The sequence below is a fragment of the Benincasa hispida genome, chromosome 2 (genome assembly GCF_009727055.1).
Source record: "Benincasa hispida cultivar B227 chromosome 2, ASM972705v1, whole genome shotgun sequence".
NCBI classification, from domain to species: domain Eukaryota; kingdom Viridiplantae; phylum Streptophyta; class Magnoliopsida; order Cucurbitales; family Cucurbitaceae; genus Benincasa; species Benincasa hispida.
The window spans coordinates 57,978,821-58,002,561 of NC_052350.1; the positions used below are offsets into that span (position 1 = coordinate 57,978,821).

Consider the following 23,741-nt stretch of genomic DNA (forward strand, 5'->3'; position numbering starts at 1 on the left):
TAACATAATCAGTTTGACTCTGCATCTGCATCATAGGGGGCAACTCTTCCACATTATGTGCAAACTCATCAAACTCATCCTCTTCCCGAACAGGTCCTCTACATCTAGGAGCTGGTGGAAGAACAATAGGTATATCGTACATATAATAAATTTCCTCCATATAGCTTTAGTTGTCACTACATATAGCAAGAACCTGGTTCGGATCATTCGCGACCTCATAGAGTCTACTGTTGTTCGATCTCTGTGAATTATAAATCAATTAGACAATATTTAAAATAAATTTAAATTAAAAATAATTATATAATATTCATTCATTTACCAGATGAACCACAGCTGCTCCCGGACGAGTGACGTAACGCCTTGTGATATTATTATACCAATGAATATATTCTGGAGTGTCATCTGTGTCAAACTGTTCAAGAGAAACCCTCACTACAATAAACCTTGCACAATAGTGCCATCGCACTACCAAATGTGCAACTTTTTCGAACCAATCTCCAGTCCTTAAGTCAATATCATGCAGTACGGGTTCAGTATTACAAGGCGATGGGACATCCTGCTAAAAACCGAATTGTCTCATCACCCTATCAGGAAGATGCCACTCACTAATGTGAAAACATATGAGAAGACTCATCGTCCGCCATATGTTTTGACCATTCGTACAAAAATTAGGCAAAGTACGTATAATAATTTTGTACGGCTCCCAAATAACCTGAAATATAAAATATTATATTAGAGAATATTAAAGACAAATACAATAAAAATGTGTATAAAATAATCAATTAGGTTCAGTGCAATGTACCTATTCAGGTTGAAGCAGATCAAACAGGTATCTATACTGGCTGACTATTTGTGTGGCTGTCCTAGTCACACAAAATTTGTCTCTCCACCTAAATTTTTAAATTGATAATTTAGAATTTAAATTAACTAGATAAGTAATATAAAAATTAAATTGAATTTAAAACAACATACCGAGAATAAGCATGTTTGTAGTTGGTGGAGCCCATTGTTTTGGAAATCGCTCCCAAGCCCATAGTTGCAAAAGTATAAGATAGTTCCCAGCTATCTCTCGAACCTCAGGTCTGTTGCTTTGCATAGGTTGTCTATACAACATTTCCAAGCTTATGCTTCCACTCCCACGAAACCGCTGCTCGTTCATCAAGTAGGTTTGCTAACAGTTGGCAGGGAACATCGAAGTGAAAAAATGACTTGATTTTATTCTGAAACAGACTTTCCACTCAATCATTTTGTAGATGTGCGCTAGTTAGCGGTGAGTATTCAAGGTGTGGAGGCGGAGCGATATGTGCGCGGGTGGTTGTCTGGAGAACTGCCGGTCTCTGATTCGCCGTGGTGCAAGATAAGTTCTCTCAGTAAGTTACTTGTGAATCTCGCCAGTATAACAAGATCAATGAACGTCGAGTGATATGGACTGGTGTACCGAGGTTGTCGAGTTGGAAAGGAAATAGGATCAACAGATTTAGTTTAAATAGCCATATTGATCTTGAAAAAAAAATATTATATTTGAATTATAAAAGATTAGATGTAAGAACTAATAAATATTAATTAATTAACGTATAATAAATACAAAGATCTTCGAACTTATAATAAAAAATATAATATAGCAATAATAAGTGGTACTTTGACTGATGTCCGGACTGCAGTTGTGGCCACACTGTAAGATGGTTTTTTGCTCTTACGGCATCACGAGAAACTGCCAGTGATATCATTGATGGAATCCAGATTGCACGTGACTTTGTACGTTAGTTCTGATAGATAGAAACATTTGTATGTTGCTCATCTATAATTGTAGGTGATCTCAAACAAGCCACTGGTGCGATTTTTTCTTTATTTGACGAAAGTTTCCACTTGCAACCGTCTCCCACTTTTTACAACCGAATTGTCCTAAATTCGGTTTCGGTGTAGATTCAACAACCCATAATATGTGCATGACACTGTGATTGGCAAAAACTTTGACCTGTGTTGTTGTAGCGCTAGTTTCATGTCTTGATCGAATCATCCCTTTTATACAATTGAGTATTTGTCCAACGTGCCGATCTAATGATGCTCAGTATGGAGTCCATGTTCCGCTTGAATGCTAGTCGCATGTACATTTCATTATCCAATCACTTGATTATGTATCTGGAAAGCTATCTCATGTTCACGGACCATCGGAAATCCATACTCTGGTTTCATTAATCGCCATCCATGGTTATGTGTCTTTGAAGTCTTTGTTACAGGTTTGTTTAGCCTCATGATTCTTCATTTAGTCACGGCATTGCATTAGAACTGACTGACTGGATGCAAGGTGATCGATACTTTGAATTTGTATCTTGCAAACTGGTTAAGATGGATGTATCGGAAGACCACCCTATTCCTATTTACATTTACCATACAACATGCACTACATTTGGTCACTTGGTCATGCCAATTGGAGAATAATCAAGTTCATAGCTGTTGCATTTCGAATAGAGAATGACATAAGAACCTTATTGAATCGTGATGGTTGCTATGGATTGATATATCTGATATATATTTTCTATCGTTGATTTGTGCTCCATAGTCTTACACTAACAACATCGTCCAACCATTTCAAATGAATTGTTCAAATACTAATCTATTTGGTGTTCAGCATTTATGTTGAAAAGCTCCACTTGGTGGTTGGTCAATAGCTTGCAATCTCGCATCAATTACCATCAATTCTATATACCTATGTTTGTAAACAAATCAAAAATGCTCAAGCATGTTGTTCTGCCATTTTCTTGTATAGAGAAAAAAACAAAAAACAATTATCAATTTTTTATTGTATATCTTTTGTAGAATGTTATAATTAAAATATTAAAATTTTTTCAGTTTGATAAAAACATAGGACTTTTTAGAGTTTATGAACATCAACTTTTAAACATAACAATAAATTAAACTTTTTATATTATATTTTTAAATCAGTAACAATAAATTTAAAACTTTTTAAACTATTTTTGTAAATAATAGACTAACAAAATTAAACTTTTTGTCAAATTAAAATTAAATCTAATATTTTCAAAGTTAATACTGAAAAATTATCAACTCTATCAACATTAAACATAACAACAATAATTTTTCATATGAAATAAACTAAAATTTTCAAACATATTACATAGTGTAAACTTTTGAAAACTATTACTAACTCTATAACTTCAATTAACTTTTCAGATATTAAATGTATTAATATCACTCTAAATATCATCTATACATAACAATTAAACTTAAACATTTTTAACACTATATAGACAGTCAAATTAATACTAAATAAAGTCAAATATCATATATTGAATATAAGCTAAAATTTTGCAAATATCATAAGTTCAATTCTCACAAGATTCGACTGGGTAGTTGTCTCTTTTTTCTCAAAGTGACAACGTTCTGACGGCCTTTTTCCTGTTATTTGTTATCTGACCCAACAACTACAAAAAATTGAAAAAATAATAGGAATTCTATAAAAAAAAAAAGATCAAGAACAAAAAAATAAAATTTTTAATTATTCTTAAAAATAAAAATTTAAGTAGAGTAACGAACCAGTATAGTTGTTGTGTTAGAATAATATTTTTATTAGAACGAAATAGCAGAGAAGAGAAATGGAAATGGGAGGAGAGGAAGATGATTTCAAAGGCTTATTTTCGAAGGCAATGAGGGAGCAGTGACTATGAAAGGACAGTTGAACAAATCAAGGGGAGAGAAGTGGCAAAATCAAGGGCAGTGATCTATCGAGGGGAGTGAGTGAACAAAAATGAAAAGATGTGGCTTATGGGGTGAGCTTAGAAAAATGAGATGAATATGGGTCGACGTGATTTGAAAAACTCAAACCTTCATAAGAGTTTAGTGAGTGTTGAAAAGAGAGCGGCCATATAAGCTATGGTGTGAGAATAGTCATTAAGGTATTTGCGGCAGGAGGGGCATTAAGGCTATAGGTTAGAGGGAATCGTATCAGTGGGTAGGTTAGAGAGAGCATGCATGCAGGAACACATAGAGGGAATCGGAGCAGAAGGCAAGCATTGGTGATAGGACCCTACACACCTTTTTTTAATTTACTTGATAATAAAATAAAAGTGAAGAATGAATTTGGTCAATGGTGTGTTATTATATAGTATATACATATAATAGTATATATACTATGCATAGGAAACTATCATATCATATAACTTCTATGACAAGGTAATTTATAATGATAAGATCACATATGAGCGTAAGATTCCTGCGTATGAGCCTATAATCTACACAATCTACTTATATATCCTTGTCAAGGGTTGAAGTTTCGATTTATGTATGTCGAAACTTCAACCTTCGACAACCTTTATATACATATTGTTTCCAAGTTTTTCTTTGTTTGTCGAGTTCTCAACGTTCGACCTCTACATTAATCGAATCCTCAACCCTCGACTTCTAGCCTCGAACTCCAAAAACAACAATATTTCTCTAATAAGTTTCAAAACAATAATATTTCTTTAATAAGTTTTGAAAATAACAATATTAATATTAAAGGTCCGCGTTTTAATTCTTAGTCAAATTTAAAAAGCGAAAAACGAACTTTTTGAAAACTAATTTTTATATTTTCAAAACTTTGTTTTCTTTGAAAATATATGAAGAAATTGGATGACAAATAAATAAACTTGGGATGTGTCTATAAGGCTACTTAATTTTCAAAAACTAAATGGTTATACCTAAGCTTTCACGATCATTCATTTAATTTTTTCTTATAAAAATTACTATGGATATAATTTATTTATGAGTTTCTTGTTAATTTTTTAGCTTTAGATTGAGCGATTCTTTTTCAAGTTCAAATAACATGGAAAGATTCAAACTAACTATGATGTTTTAGAGAAAAGCATTACTAACACTAAATTATATCATATCCTAAAAATATATAATAAAATATCAAACTATATTTAATAACCAACCAAAGTGAATATCAATATAAACATAGTTTAATTGATATGAACTTGTATTTTCAATTTTGAAGTCTAAAATTCAATATGTCACCTCAGATGTATAGTAAAAAAAAATGGGCATTATTGTATTTCATAATAATAATAATTAAAAAAACAAAAACAAAAACAAAACAAACAAACAAATGGTAGGTACATATATGATAAACCTACCATTTATATTTCATAAATACAATGCATAGGATTGTTGACTTCAAATCTTTACTACCAACCTCTTAATTAACTTTATCAAAACTTAATTAATTCAAATTCAAAACCTTTTCTTCACCAACTTTATTTTTATTTAAATGATAGAAGTATGAGAATTTAACTTTCGACCTCAAGAAAATAAGTACACAGGAATAAAATGAAAAAAAAATATTTCAAATGGCAAGATTGTTAAAAATATTTATATAATATAGCAAAATTTCATAATCTATCAATGATAGACACTGATAGACTTCTATCAATGTTTATCAATGTCACTAGTAAACACTGATAGAAGTCTATACTAATAAACATTGATAGAAATCTATCCGTGTCTATTATTGATAGATTCTGAAATTTTACTATATTTTGTAAATTATTTGATTTATTTTTCTATATTTGAAAACAATCCAAAAAAAATCTAACAAGCTCAAACCACTAAGAAAGTGGGAATTGTTGAATCACAATAATTAGATTTATTTTCAACCATTCAAACACATGGCATATATCGAGGATTATTTGGAGTTATTATCCTTCCAAAAAGGTCATAGTGAGAAATGTTTGGAAATGGGCAAAAATTTCAAAGAATCCATCATCAACATTCCAAGTGATCATGAATAGTAGATAAACACAACAATAACTCAAGGGTACAAAAATACCTAATAATAATAATAATGACAAGAGGAGGGTTTTTGAATATTATATAAAGAGAGAGTGGTGGAAGTAAAATTATAAAGAAGGGATTTGAGTAGGGTTTCATTTGAAATATATGGTGATGGAGATGAAGAGGATGATGATGGTAAGAATATCAAGAGAAGGTTTTTGGAAGAGTTGGTTGATTTGTGGAGTGGTGGGTTTGGTTGTGATGTTCGGATCAATGGTTTGGTTGGCAAATTCTTCTTCTCAATCTCCAATGAGAATTCTTGTGGATACTGACGTTGATACCGATGATATTTTTGCCCTATTCTACCTTCTCAAGCAACCTTCCTCGCTCTTTCATCTTCAGGTAAACGTATAGTCTAATCATTAAACATGCATACTGTTGTTTCCAGGTTTGAATTAATGAGATTATAGAGAAGTCTCTGTCTTATAGATTTAAACTTACGACTTCTTAAAATTAAAGGAATTATTTAAATTCTTTGTATCTAAAAAAAATTACAGTAATTTTCTAACAAATCTTTTTTATGATAAATTTTGAAAGTGATACTCACACTTTTTTGAATTCAATCTAATGATATTCTTTTCCGATTAAATACTTAAAAGGAAAAAAAAAGGCAAATAAGTATATTCATATCTTGATTTGATAATAGTTAGTCAATTTTTGGAAGCAAACTTTTTTTTTTTTTGGTTAATCCTAAATTTTACATTTATTTATTGTAGTATTGGTTGATTTCTTAAAAATTATTTACCTGGTCCTTAAATAACATATCTTTTTTTCTTTATTCATCAAATCATGACAATAAGAAATTTTTTATAAATATTTTGAAGGTATATATATTAAGATAAATTTTATTTTCAAGGGACTCAAAATTTTAAGTTTTTTTTTTTTTTTTTTTTTTTTTTTTGTAAGTTTAAGAATTAAAACCTAATATTTGAAGTTTGAGGGAGTAAAAAGGAATATTATAAAATTTGGGCACAAAATTCTCCAAACCAAAATAGAAGTTGAAATATTATAAATGTATTATATTGAGGTTTTAAGCATTATATTTGTTATAAAAAAAAAAAAAACACTATATATTTATAGTTGTAGAAGAAGCTAGAAAGAGAAGTGATTGATTGAGTGATGGAAAAAAATAACAAAGTTGGAGAAATGAAATAAACACTTTTTTAAAAAATCTTATTTATTTTCATTAGTAAAATAACAGGGAAAATGAGGAATCTCTTCTAATCTCATTTTTATTCTAATTAAACAAAAAAATAATAAATCAAAAAAACAAGTAAAGGAACCAATTCCTCATTTATTGGAGACACCATTCCATTTTACTACTTTTAGATTTGATCTCATGAAATTACAATTTCTATTTCTTTCTAATCTTCATCTTTTATCATTAATATCCAAATTTACACCCCTCAAAATTTCAAATAAAATTTCCAACTTAATGATTAAAATGTTAAACTTTACGCATTTACCACAAATTAAATCTTTTTACCTCTCCATAGGAGAAAAAAATTACGTCTAATTACCATTAGTTTTAATTATTTTGGATCTTCATTATTTAATTTGTTATTAGATTGAGACTTATTGAAAATTTAATGATCTATCACAAATTAACAACATGAGTATAATCCAAGAGGAAAAAAACAATAATTTTATCCAAATGTCAGAAATTCAAAACTTTTCACCCCTAATTGTTGTACTAAAAAAACAACTTATTATAAATTTTAAAAGTCCAGTGGTCCATTATATACAGAATTAAAAAATTACGATTAGATACTTTTTAAAATTTACGAACTTTTTTTTTTTACACAAACCTGAAAATTTCAAAATATCCTTTGTAAATAACAAATATATATATATATATAATTTGAATTAGTTTTCTTAATAGGAAAATAGACTATCTCCTTGCAATATACTATCCTTAAAAAGAAAAATAATCAAGGTCTGAGCTATTTCATACATATTATGCTTTTATGGGAGAATTAAGGACTTTTTTGGCAACTTCTTGTCAAATTTGTTTTGAAGAACTCTCATTGGATGAACTGTCAATTGCCAGCCTTTTATTATTCTCATTGGAAGTTGTTTTCAACTTTGTTGGGAAGAAGTCTCAAGTTGTCACCAAATAGGTAGTAGATCATTGAATTATATATATATGTGTGTGTATATATTATATTTACAAACCTACTAAATATAAAATTGAAATTTTAATTAACATGATCGTAGCTCAACTAACACTATCAACCTCGAGGTTAGAAGTTTGATTCTCTCACCTCACACTTTAATTACAATATATTTACAATATAATAATAATAATAATAATAATAACAACGACTTATTAAATACAAAATTGAAAGTATTTTTCATCAACATGTAAATATCTTCATCAATATTTTCACGTTTTCATGAGTTATCAATATGAAGAGTGAATCAGTATTTTTATTAATGTGTTTAAACAACGTGTAATGATTATATATTAATTTAAATATTTTATTTTTTATAATTTTTTAAAGAAAAAAATATCTTTTTAGTCACTAGATTTTAAAATTTTACATTTTTTAGCTTTTAAATTTTGAGTTTGATTTCAATTTAGTCCATAAATTTCAAAATGTTACAATTTTACCCTTGAAATTTGTGTTTTGTTTCAATTTGGTTCCTAAATTACATGATTTACCTCTAATTTCAATTTTCCACTAAATATTCACTTTTAGTCTATATAGTATTAATATTTTATTAATTAATGTAAAAGAATTAAAATAACTCTAGCTAATTAAGTTTCATTATTTTCTTTTTACTATTAAAATTTTATTTTATAATCATTTTAAATTAATTAATAGACATTAACGTCAAAAATCAAAATGAATATTTAGAACAAGAAAAACGAGGTTAAAATTTGTAAATCTTGAAATATATAAACCAAACTGTAATGAAACTCAAAGTTTAAGAATAAAATTATAACATTTGAAAATGTAGACTAAAAACTCAAAATTTGAAGATTAAAATAGAAGATATTTTTAAATTTAATAACAGAAATTTTAACTTTTTATTTTTTAAAAAAATATCTATGGACACTACTTTATTGCTACTATTATTATCATTAATGTGTGTATTTTGGGATGTAGGCAATAACAATCAACGGGAATGGATGGAGCGACGCGGGACATGCGGTGAACCATTTGTACGACATGTTGTTCATGATGGGGCGAGACGACATCCCAGTTGGTGTCGGCGGAGAGGGCGGCATTTCCCCTAATGCTACTATTTCCCCTCACGTCGGTGGCTATTTACCACTCATTGATCAGGTTATTTAACCCAATCTCATGCACTGACGTCATTCTGTAATGAAAATTGATATGGTCGTAATAAAATTTTATTAATAGATCAATTGTTATAGGCTATAACCACAGGTTTAATTGAATTACTTTTGAATATTTTACTTAAAATTATGAATCTGTCACTTTTATTATTACCGTTATCATTTGACCTAAATAGTAATAGAAATGACAATGATAACAGTAGGATTCGCAACAGGGTCGAGCGGAGCGGGGGGCGTCCCACGTCCCCGACCCCGTGGGGGAAATTCACCCTCATCCCCACCATTTGAAGGTGTGGACAGGGGTGGGGATTCCCTGTTTCCCCACAGAGATTCCTACCTACCATATTTAATTTAGGTTTTTTTTAAAAAAAAAAAAAAATTGGGCTTGGCTTCCTGGGTTTAGAGTTAGAAATTAGATATTTAATATTAGACTTCAATCCAACACTATACATTATAAACATATATATAAATAAATTATTTTATATATTATAAATATATATATATCAAATCGGGGTCGGGGTCGAGATGAGGACGAGGCCCCAAAAATTTTCTCCGGTTTGACCCCATCCCCGGTCAAACTGGGGATTCTCCACCCTGATCGGGGCGGGTCCCCTTGACCTCGTGGGGAATTTTATCAACCCTAGATAACAGTAAATGCAACAAATTTTACAGTTTTCATAATGTGATAATATAATAACAATAATCGTAACACTAACAGTAATAGTAACGTAATTTTCAAACGCAGTCGAATTGGTCACTCTCTGCTCCTTAATCGGATTGCGTTTTTCTATTATAGATTTAGAAGTGGCCCCAAATGGCAGTATTAATACAGAACACAAATAAACAATACCAAACATAATAAAATGGGGTCCACTTTTTAGATTATTATTGATTTATTACGTTTTCCTTGGGGTAAATGAAGTCTAAATTATTTATTTAAAGGTAAATTACAAAAACTACCTTGAAGTATGGTTAGTAGTTGCAGTTACATCTTAGAACTTTTAACGGTAAACATTGAGCCTTCAAACTTATACAAAGGTTAAAATTGGACCATCAAATTTACATAATTGAATAAATTATAACAATCGTATAAATTTGAAGGTTCATCTTTTATTACTTAGAGGTTCAACTTCAATAACTATTATAAATTTGAAAGTCCAATTTTAAATATTTATATAAGTTCGAAGGCTCAAATTCTAGAATTGAAAATTTAAGAGTATGATTGCAACTACAATCATTTTTGCAAGTTCCCCCATTATTGAAAATCCAATCAACTTTATCTTCTATTTCTAGTATTTCTAACATTTCTCATGTTCAAATGATTTTAAGTTTGACATCGTTATATTATGTTAAACAAATTTCTATTTTGAAGTGGGTTGAAATGATATATGTCTTACTTTCTTAAAATGTTTTTCAGTTTTGAGTGTCTTTTCAATTTAGTCCATAATATTTAAATATGTGTAAGATTTCAATTTGGTAACCAATATTTTAATTTTTTTTTATTATTAAAATATCATTTTTAGTGCACACTTTGAGTCTCATTTTAGTTTAGTAATTGTAATTTGAACTATTCAAATTTAATCTATGCTCTTTTTATTTTTTTAAAAAAATAATATCTACATTTTTTTTTGGTTAGTTTGAAGTTAATTTTTACCAAACTTAGTTAAGTGATAGGCTAAATTGTAATAAATAAATAAATAAAATAATCCTAAACTTTGTTATTTATTCAAAAAAATATTTATACATTTCAAAATTACAATATTTTTCTTAATCTTTTATAAATATTTCGGATCTACTCTTACAGTAGTAATTTGTTACAATATTGAACATAAAGTCGATGTGGCAATGGCTTGGAATAAAGTGGTCGTGACTAAAACATTTCTCTGGATTAATTCTGAATGAACGATGTTAAGCCCACGTTCGGATTTATTTTTAATTCAAGGGTAGTTTTGAAATATTTATGAAAGATTGAAGATCATATTACAATTTGGAAAAATATTTTTTTTTTAACGAATGAACGAGTTCATGGGTATTTTCTTCTATAATCTATTTAAAATAATAATGATAGTAATAATCATTTTACTCAACAAAAATAGTATGTGAACATGTTTTAAAATTTTATAGAAATCCTTACTAAAGGCATGGTTAGGAAATAACCATCATTTTCAAAAACAAGAGAAACTAAAAACAAAAGCGGTTATCAAATTTAACCTTAATCTTTCCCTCCTTATTTCCTTATTTTTGTTATAATTTTAGAAAAATTTTAATTTACACCCTGGGTTTGTCGATTTAAATCATAAACTTCCGTAAGTGTATCAATTAACAATAAGTAAAGTATTGTATTGAAATGCACTATAACCGAAGTTTAATATCAATATTAGAGGGAAATGTTGAGTTCTAATTTTTATGAAAATTTTAATAACAATATTGATAAATATTTTTTATACATTATATATATATATATAGTTGAAAATGTCAACTTATACCCCTAAACTTTGTATCGATTTAAACTCTAAACTAATAATTGTCTCAATTTAGATCATGAACTTTTGTAATGGTATAAATTTACACTCTTTATTATATTCGATTTGGAAAACCTTTTGTGAAACTTACAATTGTATCAATTAAATCCAAAATTTTCATAAATGAATCAATTTAGACTCTTAAACAAAATTTTCTTTAAACATTATCCCTACATTTTTTTTAGTAGTCCATTTTTGTAAGGTTGACATTTAAAGAAGTCTACACCTATTCGAGAATTAATGCATAGATTATTTTCAAATGTAATCGAAATAAAGAGTCTAAATCGATTGAACTATAAAAAATTAAGAGTTTAATTAACTTAAATTATAAGTTTTATACGATATTTGGATGAATGAAATTTAAAAGAAGATATAAATTGATCAACCCATAAAAATTTAAATTTTAATTAATATTACTGTTAGTTCATAGTTTTAAATGATACAATCTCTAAAGTTCAAAAGTTTAAATTAATATTATTATATTTGTAAATAATTTTTGAGTTATTTTCTTTTAGTGAAAACATCCCAAAAATTTATAAGAAGTATTTAGTTCCTTTTTTTTTTAAAGCTGGAGTAAAACTGAAATGGCGCGGTGGCCGGTGGTTGGTTTGAACAGGGTGTGTCGACGGCGGGGCAATGCAGATACAGGCAAGCGATTCCGGTGGGAGAGAAAGGACGTCTCTATGCCAATACCAACTTTGGTTTACGTAAACCCTTTCTTCCTCAGGTACTGCTCTTTCCTCTTCTTCTTTCTTCAATTCAATGGAATTTCGCATTAACCAACTCACCTCTCACCCTGTAAATGATCAATGACCCGTCCCAAACTTAAATAAAATCTAACCTTATGTTTAAGTCAAAATATAGTACCGCGTTAAGGATGACCATGTCATGCAATGGTTTCTATTGCAATTTTTATTTTTCTAGTACTTTGATGTGCTTATTGCGATGGGTGGAGAAAAATGAAGATCGCGACAAACATGGTCATTGCGTTTAGACAACTATAGATGTTTCAATTGTTTTCGGGAACAGGACGGCAGGTCATTAATCATTGAAGGGTTGAGAATATGTCTGTACGAAAAAAATTATTGATTTGACTTGCTCCATGAACTTCAAATAACTTATTGGCTAAATTGGTAATTTGGTCCTTATTTTTTGGTTTAAAAAGTTTTAGTTTAGTCTCTATGCTTTGGGCTTAGTTTCAGTTTGATCCTCATGATTTTGGTTTAGTTTCAATATAGTCTTTATGATTTTTATTTCTCTATGATTTGGTCAAAGCCAGCAGTGAACGAAGTGTTAAAGTAGAGAAAGCTAGCGTTCCGTACTCAGCCGGCCAAGCAAAACTCCAGCTAAGCTAATAGCTCTCATTGTGGGATATCTAAAAAAGTCTTCTTTGTGGCCTTCCTTCTCTTCTGGATCCAAACTTCATAAATTGTCCTTGAAATTATCATGTTGACAAATAGTGCTTTAGTGGATTTTACTGTGGTTTATGGCTGAGAAAAAATTTATAGAATATAGGTAGGTTGTTAAAGTGGGTAAAACACAATTTTAGGACGACTTGTGAGGTTGAACTAACTATAGGAACCAAATTGAAAGTTGAAGCTAATCTTATAGCGTAGACTGAATTGAAACTAAGCCTGAACCATAGAGATTTAATCGAAACTTTTAAAACCATAGAACTCGATCCAAGCCATGTAATTTAACCACACTTATTTGTTGATAGTTTGTACTTAAGTTTCAATGTAGTTCCCAGTTTTTTAAAAGGTTTTATTTGGTCTCTGTAGTTTTGTTAAATCTCCTACAAGCTTCCATGGTATTACCAAAAACTGAAAAAGTTAATAGTTCTCCTTCTCTTCAGTAGAATGTTTTCCAAGCACGGAGGATATTTTCTTTGGACCCACAGGGCATTGACTTGGCATTCAAAGAAAACTATCAACATTTGGTTGATTAAAAGTTTTTTGTAGAAACATTTAGAATTACAAAGTTCGAGTTCAAACTGAAAACAAGTCCAGAAGACTAAAGTAATAATTAATCCAACCTATTCTAGACTGATAGACTTGGTTGTTTTTCGACAATTTTGCAATTCATTGTGCCTTTGATTCATTGCCTCATTCTTCAAACAGAAATTCAGTCCTTGTTATTTCAAGGGGCCCCCCTTTTTTTATACATGTTGATGCTTGACAGGGTAAGAGGAGATATATTCCTATGAAGCAGCCAACTGCACAGCTGGTGATGAAAGATGCAGTATCTGCAGGGCCTACTACAGTTTTTCTTATGGGAGCTCATACAAACTTGGCCATATTTCTTCTATCAAATCCTCATTTGAAGAAAAATATAAAGCATATATATGCCATGGGTGGTGCTATTAGAGAAATTTGCTCAGAAAATGCTGACAAATCTCATGGGAAGACGTGCAACAATATCGGGAACTTGTGGCCTCCAAATACAAATCCATATGCCGAGTTCAATATATTTGGAGACCCTTTTGCTGCCTACACAGTAATTTCTACTTCCACTGTTGTTAAAAGTTGATTATTAACATTCTAATCTACGAAACAATCTGTATATGATGATGAATGTTATGTGTCAAATGTTCTAAATCATACCTCTAAATAAGATAACTCGACATGGAGAGTAGCTAAATATGGAAAAAGAGAAAAGGTTGATTAAAATTTCTGTGAATGCTTTTGCTACAAATTAACATGCCACTATTTGCAGTAGAACTTTCGTAGAGATATGGATCTCTCATTTTGATACCTTCTCTCTTTGTTTTTCTTTCTTCATTTTGTTTATCATATATCCTTCTGCTAGTTAAGTTTGGTATATTGGCATTGTATATAGGGTGCTTTGATAATTAGTATTTAGTTCAACGTTTTTTAAGTGCTTGGCTATCAATCGCTTGGGCTGAAAACACGCTATAAGTGCTCACATTGAGATGCTTTTGACTCTTTTTTAAGAACACTTCAAATTCTTCCAAATTTGAACTTTTTTAGTGAGAAGTGCTTTTGGCCATATTTTCTTTTGTGTAATTTTGGGTTATGTGTCTGACATTACAGTGTTGCTTCTTTGGGGAACAGGTACTACATTCTGGAATCCCTGTTACACTTGTTCCTCTGGATGCAACAAGTACCATTCCTGTGAATGAGAAAGTATTTTTGGAATTTGAACAGAGACAGAACACTTATGAGGCTAAATATTGTTTCCAGTCTTTGAAAATGGCTCGCGATACTTGGACTGGCAATGGATTTTTTGAAGTAATTTTCCATAACTGATTGATTCAATTATCTTTCACTTAGAAAGATGTCTGATTTCTATAGCTTCTCAAGCTAAGATAAAAATAATTACAAACTTATCATGTTCATTGTAGTGACTTGGCATTTTTACAGATTTATTCGATGTGGGATTCTTTTATGGTTGGTGTAGCTTTGTCCCAAATGTATAATTCGGACAGAGGGAGTGGAAATAATGCCTTTTCGAAGATGGAATATCTAAATATCACTATTGTTACGTCCAACAAACCTTATGGGATCTCTGATGGATCAAATCCACTTGTCGATGGACATTTGCTCCCAAAATTTGGTGTCCAAAAGAATGGGGTGCACAGTGGTCATGTTCAGACGGGAATGCTAGATCCATTCTGCCTTGTTTCAACTGAAATAGGGAAATGCCAGGTATGTTGCATTTTGAAGTTTCGAGCAAATTTGATGATCGTGCAATTTTTTAAATAGAGAGCAACTTCTTGTCAATGATATATGTACAAGAAAGTATTCATATGTTAGCATATTTGGAATTGTCCTTTAGGATTTTTATAGAAGATTTATAGCAGCTAAGAAGAAAATTTGTAGGAAGTGGGTTGAAATTGCATTAAAGTCTAGGGTCTAAGTTAAGAAACTTGTGACAGACTCTTCAATCACAAGAAACTCTTCTATGCTAAATATAATTTGTTGGTTGACAAAATAGTGACAGTACAGCTTCCAAGGATTGACCCTAATGCTAGGTTCAAGCCCTCAAGTGAAAATTCATTTGATTACCATTTGGTTTTTTATTTCTAACAATTGTGCTTGTATTCTTACTCATTCTTTCTAATTGTTTTCATCTTTCCTAAGGGAGCATTTGAATTCCAAAAGCAAAAATATGTTTTTAAGTTTTCAAAATTTGGCTTGGATTTAGAAAACATTTATAAGAAGATAACCCAAAAAAAAAAAAAAAAAAAAAAAATCATACGTTGAAATAGTGTTTATATAGATATAATTTTCATAAATAAAAAATCAAATAGTTATCAACCAGAGCTTTAATTATTTGAACCCATATTATTGCTGGAAGTTGGTCTTGGAGTGGGAGAAACAGGGGTGGGCCTTGAGAACATTGCACGGAGTGGATCCTCCATGCCTTGGTTATTTTTGGAAAACATGGTATTCGTGTAATTCGTTTTGTAGTCAAGTCAAAGATTTTAAAAACAAGTTGATGAAGTCTAATGGCTGTGTTTTTTTTTTTTTTTGTTGCTGATGAAGTTTCTTTTAAACAATTCTAAAATTTTTAGTAGAAGTTTAGATTTTTCATTACTAGACAAGTGTTAAAAGAGTTTCATACAATGCTCATAGGATGGTTATACAAAGGAGGCAGATGGCCCTGAATCAGTTCAAGTTCTAGTTGCTGTGGAAGCTAAATCAACTATTGACACCAACAGCTCAATTGATAAAGCATTTTATAGAAGCTTCCTGGATGTAAGCTCTCTAAGTCCTTCAGGCAATGATGTTGAAAAAGTTATTTGTTCTTTAAAAGTTTATTTAATTTCAAGGCAATTCTCTATATGGTTATATTTGCTGTTTTGTATTTTCTTTCTTTCTTTTTCTCTCCCTTTAGGAGTTTGTTTCCTTCAACATTTATTCCTTTTAATTATATCAATGAGAAGTTGTTTTGGAAAAAAGATTATGTAGACGTGACTTGTGTAGCGAGGGGTTTTCGCAGATACAAATTTGGATCCAGTTCATTATTAGTTAAGCAGTGTTTCTATTGTTATGAATTTGTGAGTTAGTGTTTTCCTTAGTTTAGAGAGTTTTTGTGGTTTCTAATCGAAGCCTTCTAAGGATTAGTAGCTCCCTATAACGAACCTACCATTATTTATTTTACTTTTATGTGGAAATAAATCTATCAGATTATGTGCATGAAAGTGTTGGATTTTTCTAATTATAACTGAATTAAAAATTTTGATGCTTGATTGTTCTACCATTTCTACCCCATTTACTTTCTCAGTGAAATGTTTACTAAAAATTGCAGGTCCTTAATAGTCCACGACAGACAGGGAGGTTTGATTTTAGAGCTCAGTTTCCTAACTACAGGGAAGTACTATATAGACCAAAGTTTGGGAAGAAATTACTAGGAAAACCAGTTATTTTTGACATGGATATGAGCACAGGAGATTTTCTCACTCTTCTCTATCTCTTGAAGACACCCATTGAAATCATCAATCTAAAGGTATTGTGTTATTTTGTTCGGTTTTTCATGTTTTAAAATACTTTTCAAACTTTATCATGATTTCAAAAATCAAAACCAAATAGTTATCAAATGGGACCTTAGCTTTAAAAATTTAGTTATGATTTCAAAAAAGATCGAAAGAGTTCGTCACAAAATCAAGAAAAGTATTAGGAAATAAGCATACATTTTAAAAAAAGAGTGAAAAACAAAAATGCTATGAAATGTAACCTGTATGTTTAAGCAAATATTAATGTGAATTTTCTTGGATGAACCTATAAAATCAATCAAGATGATCCTATAGTTTCTACTTTTAGTAGAAGTGTTCAGTTCAAGTTTGTTCCAAAAACCAAGAATTGCGTGTATTTCAAAGAGAACTTCAATTCTATTTCAATAGGTGTCAATTACCTTGCCTTACTTGATATGAAGCCTAGGCATGGCTGTTTCTCTTTCTTCTGTTCTTGTAAATGTTAACACATCATTTCCCAGGGAATAATAATTAGCCCAAATGGATGGGCAACGCCTGCAACAATAGACGTTGTATATGATGTATTACATATGATGGGCCGTGACGACATTTCGGTTGGTCTTGGAGATGTATTTGCTATTGGAGAAGCACATCCATCATTTCCTCCTATTGGAGACTGCAAGTATATCAAGGCCGTTCCTCATGGTAGTGGTGGCTTCTTGGACTCTGATACACTTTATGGATTTGCTCGAGACTTGCCTCGTAGTCCTAGAAGGTAATTCTTTTTAGAAAACATATATCTTGATATGACTTCTCCTTATGGTTGAATAATTGTTCATCTTTTTTTCCTAGTTCACAACGTGTGAGATTGGGAGAATTGGGATTCAAATCTTTGACCATCTTGATCGAGGGTATATATTTAAATTAGTTGAACTATATATTCAAACTAACCATGATTTGATGATTGTTTAGCAATAAATAATTCCCCACACATTGTATTGGATGTTTTAAGTATGAGTTTGGAATGACTTTGTGGGGGAGAAAGTGCTTTTCGCTAGTTAGATTAATTTTTCAATATCTTCATGCTGTTTGGTTAAACAGAAAGTCTCTTTTTTGAAATTTCAGAAACATTTAAAATAATTTTAAAGTGCTTTTAGAAGTACTTAAGCTCCATTTGGTTCACAATTCATTCTCGTTTTTATGTTTTCAAAAAAAAAATATAAATACAAGGAAAACAATTAAAACGTATTTGGTATACTTTTTTTTTTAAAACGATTTCTATAAACAACCTTTGAAATAGTCAATTTTCAAAAACAATAAATTGTCGTTTTCTTTGTTTTTAAAATTTGTTTTCAGAAATTATGAACATGGGATATACTATTGCATTTTCAAATTCACAACTAAACAAAAATTTTGAATTTTGAATTCAAATTTTCAAATTTTAAATTGGAACCAAACGTATTTTCGCATATAGTGAAAAAGAAGAATTCGTTTTTGTTTTCTACTGAATTTTTTATTTTTTAAAACAATGTTCGGATCACGAATCAAACGAGACCTTAGAGTGTGGAATGACTTTCTAAGTGCTTAAAAATGTTCTAAAATAAAAAAGAAAATGTTTTTAACTCTTAGAAAACCATTCCATATAAACCCTTAATCGATGCTTAAAGTATTTATGGGAAAAACATTTCCTTAAAGCATTACTCTCAAAAGTCATCACAACTTACTATAAGTTGCATCCGACAGCATAGCTCAAACGTTTTGCAATATTTGGTAGTCCTATGGGTTCAAATGGTCGAGTTGAAAGTTGAATGAATAAAAGGATTTGGCGTCACTCAGAATTGATACACACGAGGGTGTGCAGGTCCATTTATGGATAAGTAGAATGGGGCTAAATACCATGATTACCATAAAACAAAATTACATTGGTTAACCATTAGTTTTAGTTTCCATAGAAATGGAACTTAGTCGTTTATAATATGATGCTTATATCTAGAAAATCATTTGCTGTTGAGATCTTAATGGATGATTTTCTTCAAGTACATGTAAAATTGCTACTGCATAAGTGACAAACTTTGGACAAAACCAAACTTCCATGATTTTTCCTGTTCAGATATACAGCTGAAAGTTCAGTGAAGTTTGGACCATTTAGAGATACTGATCACCCTGAACTCAGACAGATGTCTGCACTTGATGTTTGGAAAGATGTTGTGCAATCTCTAGATCTGGAGAAAAAAATAACTGTTTTAACCAACGGACCTTTGACGAATCTCGCTCAAATTGTACACCATAAAGCCATAAGCACAAGGATTCAGGTAAACGATCATAATCTTTCATTTATTGCATACGCATATTATATACGATTAAGGATTGATGATATGGTGAGAGAAGATAAACTGCATAGTGAAAACATTCTTTGGTTGGGTTAAAAAACACTTCTGCTACTTCAACTTTCATGGAAGTAACAATTTAGTGCCTAACTTTAGTTTATGATAATTTATTCTATGTCTTTTCAATTTTGTAATAATTTAGAACATTAAATGTAATTGTTCAATATTTGTTTTTTAGGTACAACTGGAAATTCATACGCCTTTTACTTTTGATACTGCCACTTTAAACACAAGATGATGTATATTGAAACTGTTTTAATCAATTTATAAAAGTCTATGACCTCAATCTTCTATCAATTTCAAATGGTCCGTTAATCAAATAGTTCATAAACTTCTAACATCATGCAAATTTTAATTTATAATAGGTCAAAAGTGTAAGAGTTTTGGAATGAATCTCAATTTCTATTAAATTCATTAATGAAAAGTTAATTATAAGAATTAAAATAATGTTATATTCAAATTTCAGGGATTAAAATCTGAACATTTTAACATAAAATAAAGTACCTGAAAGTTGTAGAAACCAAGAACAAGTTCAAAAGTATCCAAAATATTGTCTTGATTATTTGTTGTTGCAGGAGGTATATATTTCTGGAGGAAACATAAATTATGGTGTAGACAAGGGAAATGTGTTCACTATACCTTCAAATGAGCATTCAGAATTCAACTTCTTTCTGGACCCCACAGCTGCAGATTTGGTTTTGGGCTCGGGATTGAACATCACACTTATCCCATTGAACGTGCAACGGAAAGTAAGTTCTTTTCACAAGATCCTCAAAAAGTTGAAGCTCGGAAACAGAACTCCCGAAGCACGGTTCTCTCGACGTCTACTCTCCAGGCTATATCACCTTAAGCAGAAGCATCATCAATACCATCATGTGGTAAAGTTGCTTAACTTGATTATTCTATATAGACTCTGCTTTTGTCTATTGGTCAATCAGGCAGTAGTTTCTTGAGTTTCTTTATCTCTGCTGGCTCTTGGGCATCTTAAAGATTTTTCGTGTGGAACATGCATTTATAATCAATTTGTTGCATTATAGGTTTTTAGACATAGAACTTTCATCCTCAGTTGAAAATCATGATCATTTTAGTTCAAAGTAGAAATAGTTTAAGAAGAGAAAATTTTAAGACTGTGTTAGATGGGTTTTTGGTTGTTTTTTTTCCCTAAAAATATTAAATTACTAATTCAATCCTAAACTTTGATAGTTGTGTCAATTCAGTCCCGAAACTTTTAACAGTTTCATTCACGATTACATTTCTCAATCATAAATTCTTGTCATATAGCCTCCAAATGATGTGACATATCAATTGGACAAATGTTAGAAGATTTGGTATGATATGATGCAAATGACTGAAGGAAATAAATAGTTGGACAAATTTTAGTGATTTGATATGTTGCTTGGATCAAATGTACTAGTGAGTCTGAGATGACTTTTGAAAGAGTCTAATTGAAATACTTTTAGCAAGTTTTTGGACGAAGCATTAACTATGCTTCTTTTAAAGCACTCTAAAGTATTTTGAAAATATTTGAGAACTTCAAAGCCACATGTAATTATTTAACCAAATCCTAAAATTTACTTTAGGAACTGTTTGGAATGATTTTAAAATGCTTTAAAAGGTATTTTTAAATGAAAAAAGTGTTTCTAAAAAAAAGAAAAGTTCTCAAGTTCACTTTCTTTGCATGTGCCACTTTATTATGTCTACTTGACTGCTTTTGTCATTTTTCTATCATGATGCATCAAACTTGCAAACACTTGTCCAATTAGTATATCAGATAACATTATCATTTAGTTATGGTTAACCTAAGGGATAACACTATCATTTAGTTATGGTTAACCTAAAGAAAATATTTCTTTTGAGTTCGACAACATATGGGGCGAAGTTGAACCTTTGACTACTTGGTTGATGGTACATGTCAGAACCGGTTGAGTGATGTTTAGATTGTCATAAAGATTATATCGAATCGTAGTGTAAAGTTTAAAGACCTATATAATTAAAACATTCTAAAATTTAAGGATTTAACATCACGATCGTGATTGAAATATTGACTTTTAATTTAGTCTTTAAAAAATGAATTTAGTTTGCTAACCTTTGTCTTTGTGTTTTTCATTTTCTAAAAATACTTTACACATCTAAGCTAAATTTTGAAAAATCAAAAACAACTTTCTTAAATTTACTTTTCTTAGTATCAAATGTTTTCAAAAGTAGGTTACAAGACAGAAAATAATGGAAACAAACAAGCATCCTACTCAAAGTAGAAAACTAAAAACAAAACCGTCATCAAATTGGTTGGTAAGACATCAACATTTTTTTTTACAGGATATGTTCTTAGGAGAAGTCCTTGGTGGAGTGAGCTTAGCTGGAAAACATATGAATCTGAAGCAAACATTCAGCATGAAGCCTCTCAAGGTAGTCACAAATGGAGGTGAATCAAAAGTAGGGCAAACAATTATAGATGAGAAGAAAGGGAAGTGGGTGAGAGTTTTGGAGAGTGTAGAACCACTTGCATTCTATGAAGATCTTGCAAATGCATTGGCTGATGAAAAGCAATCTGCTGTTATTGGAAGCTTTGAGGGCCAGAAAAGGCTGTGGAGTGCTTAAGTATTGGTTTTGTATGGTGAAGGAGATGTGTTGAAGAATGTACATAAGAAGCTGAATGATAAATAGCTACTCAGAAACCCTTGTATTATAAGTGTCATACTTATGTGACTCTTCTCAGAGCTTGGTTTTATGACAAATGAAATATGAAAAAAAAGCCAAAAAAAATCAATTTTTTTACTGTGTTATTTAGTCAAGTATGTTCATTTTATGTTAAATTATAAGTTTAGTCCATGAATTTTCAAGTTTGTTTTAAATAGGTCCATGAACTTTCATTTGCGTGTCTAATCGGATTTTGGAATCTCAAAAGTGTGTAACAAGTCCTTAAACTTTCATTTGGGATAGTTGCAAGAATAGGAAAAAAAAAAAGCCTACATTAATATATTTTTGCTTTTTTTATATATATAAAAAAATACAAGGATATAGCTCATAATTGAAATTTGATTTCCATCCCACTCTTATCATACACACGAAAAAAGAATTAAAATGTTTCAAAAAAGAAGTAAGAAGAACTTGCCTCCTATAAATGACCTAAGAAGAACTTGCCTCCTATAAATGACCAGTTATGCATCCCTCTAAATGGCTAATAAGTATGAAGAATGTGCACCCCTCTAAATGGCTAGTTATGTGAGAGCTATAATAGCTCACTTATTGGGTGGGGTGTGTTAAGAAAGTAGAGCTAATTCTAATCCCAATTTTGCTACAGTATCGCTATTTACAATTCTTAGTGGTTAAAATAACCAATCTTCCTCCAATTTTTCTAATGGCTCCACCTACCAACGATCAGCTCCACCGAGCATCTCTACCAGCCAACTCCAACGTATACCACCTCTAACACTTGATTTTGACGACGATCACCTATGCTAACCACCTATGATGATCAACTTTGACGATTACCTCCAATGACCACCCATGCGACTAACTTTAACAACCACCTTTGGAACCAACTCATAATATTTATGTTGAATTTTATGTCCTAAAACTCGTAGTTTGTAAACATTAGAACTTATTCCCTTGACTATTATATGAGTACTTGAACTTTATGTGGAGATATACTAGTGGATCAGGTTCAAGTAAATAGTCAAAATGATCTATAGTATATGAATAAGGTTGGGTACCTTATTCTGGTAACGCTATTGGATGCGACCTACTCTATAGTTGTTACAAACAGTTGTAAAGTGCTACATACGAAGTGATCCTAATTCGTGCATGTTGAGACATGAGGAGTGGGGATGTCCTGTGCAAATGAGTTTTGTGCAAGACCGGACCACAAAACCTGTCACTCTTACTTTATAATATTGTTTACTGTTTAAGACTGACTATTTCAAAGCGATGACCTAGGTAACTTAACCTTAATCCTGAGCTAACTGCGAACTCCTATTTGTTCGGGATTATCCTTTGATCTGCAAACGGTGAGAGTAGACCAATTGCCTCTGCTCAATAAGCTTACTATTTTGGGATAAGACCGGATGAATAGTTGAAAACATAGGGTGCAAGAGGGAATTCACTCCTACCCGATTAGGGTTAGTAGAGAGGTTGTTCCCTTTAAGTGTTGATCTTGAACAAGAGGCCTCACCCTCTCATTGGCCTAAGAGGGATTCGATTTGTTGATTGGATCACAGATCAATTGTTCATTAAGGGATCAGTGGAACTTAAGAAACAAA

The 23,741-nt window shown here is 30.8% G+C and overlaps 1 protein-coding gene across 3 annotated transcripts; it reads left to right on the plus strand.

The window, feature by feature from the left end:
- The first annotated feature begins 5,874 nt into the window (after positions 1-5,874).
- LOC120071620 lies at positions 5,875-22,234 on the plus strand. Of its 3 annotated transcripts, XM_039023977.1 has the most exons (12): positions 5,875-6,171; positions 8,943-9,122; positions 12,275-12,385; positions 13,840-14,154; positions 14,733-14,909; positions 15,042-15,326; positions 16,257-16,379; positions 16,933-17,130; positions 17,617-17,870; positions 19,206-19,407; positions 20,058-20,360; positions 21,799-22,234. In XM_039023977.1, the coding sequence occupies exons 1-12, from the start codon at positions 5,935-5,937 to the stop codon at positions 22,078-22,080; spliced, it is 2,667 nt and encodes an 888-aa protein (XP_038879905.1). In that variant the 5' UTR covers positions 5,875-5,934; the 3' UTR covers positions 22,081-22,234. The 3 variants fall into 3 exon arrangements, with proteins under 3 accessions (XP_038879905.1, XP_038879906.1, XP_038879907.1); XM_039023978.1 differs by lacking the exon at positions 5,875-6,171 and having other exon boundaries at positions 9,024-9,122; positions 12,227-12,385; XM_039023979.1 differs by lacking the exons at positions 5,875-6,171; positions 8,943-9,122; positions 12,275-12,385; positions 13,840-14,154 and having other exon boundaries at positions 14,749-14,909; positions 15,023-15,326.
- The last annotated feature ends 1,507 nt before the right edge of the window (positions 22,235-23,741 follow it).

Coding starts and splice junctions, on each gene's coding strand:
- LOC120071620 (XM_039023977.1), top strand. CDS start 5,935: ATGGTGATGGAGATGAAGAGGATGATGATGGTAAGAATATCAAGAGAA. Junction 6,172..8,942: donor CCTCGCTCTTTCATCTTCAG/GTAAACGTATAG, acceptor TTTGGGATGTAG/GCAATAACAATCAACGGGAA. Junction 12,386..13,839: donor GTAAACCCTTTCTTCCTCAG/GTACTGCTCTTT, acceptor GATGCTTGACAG/GGTAAGAGGAGATATATTCC.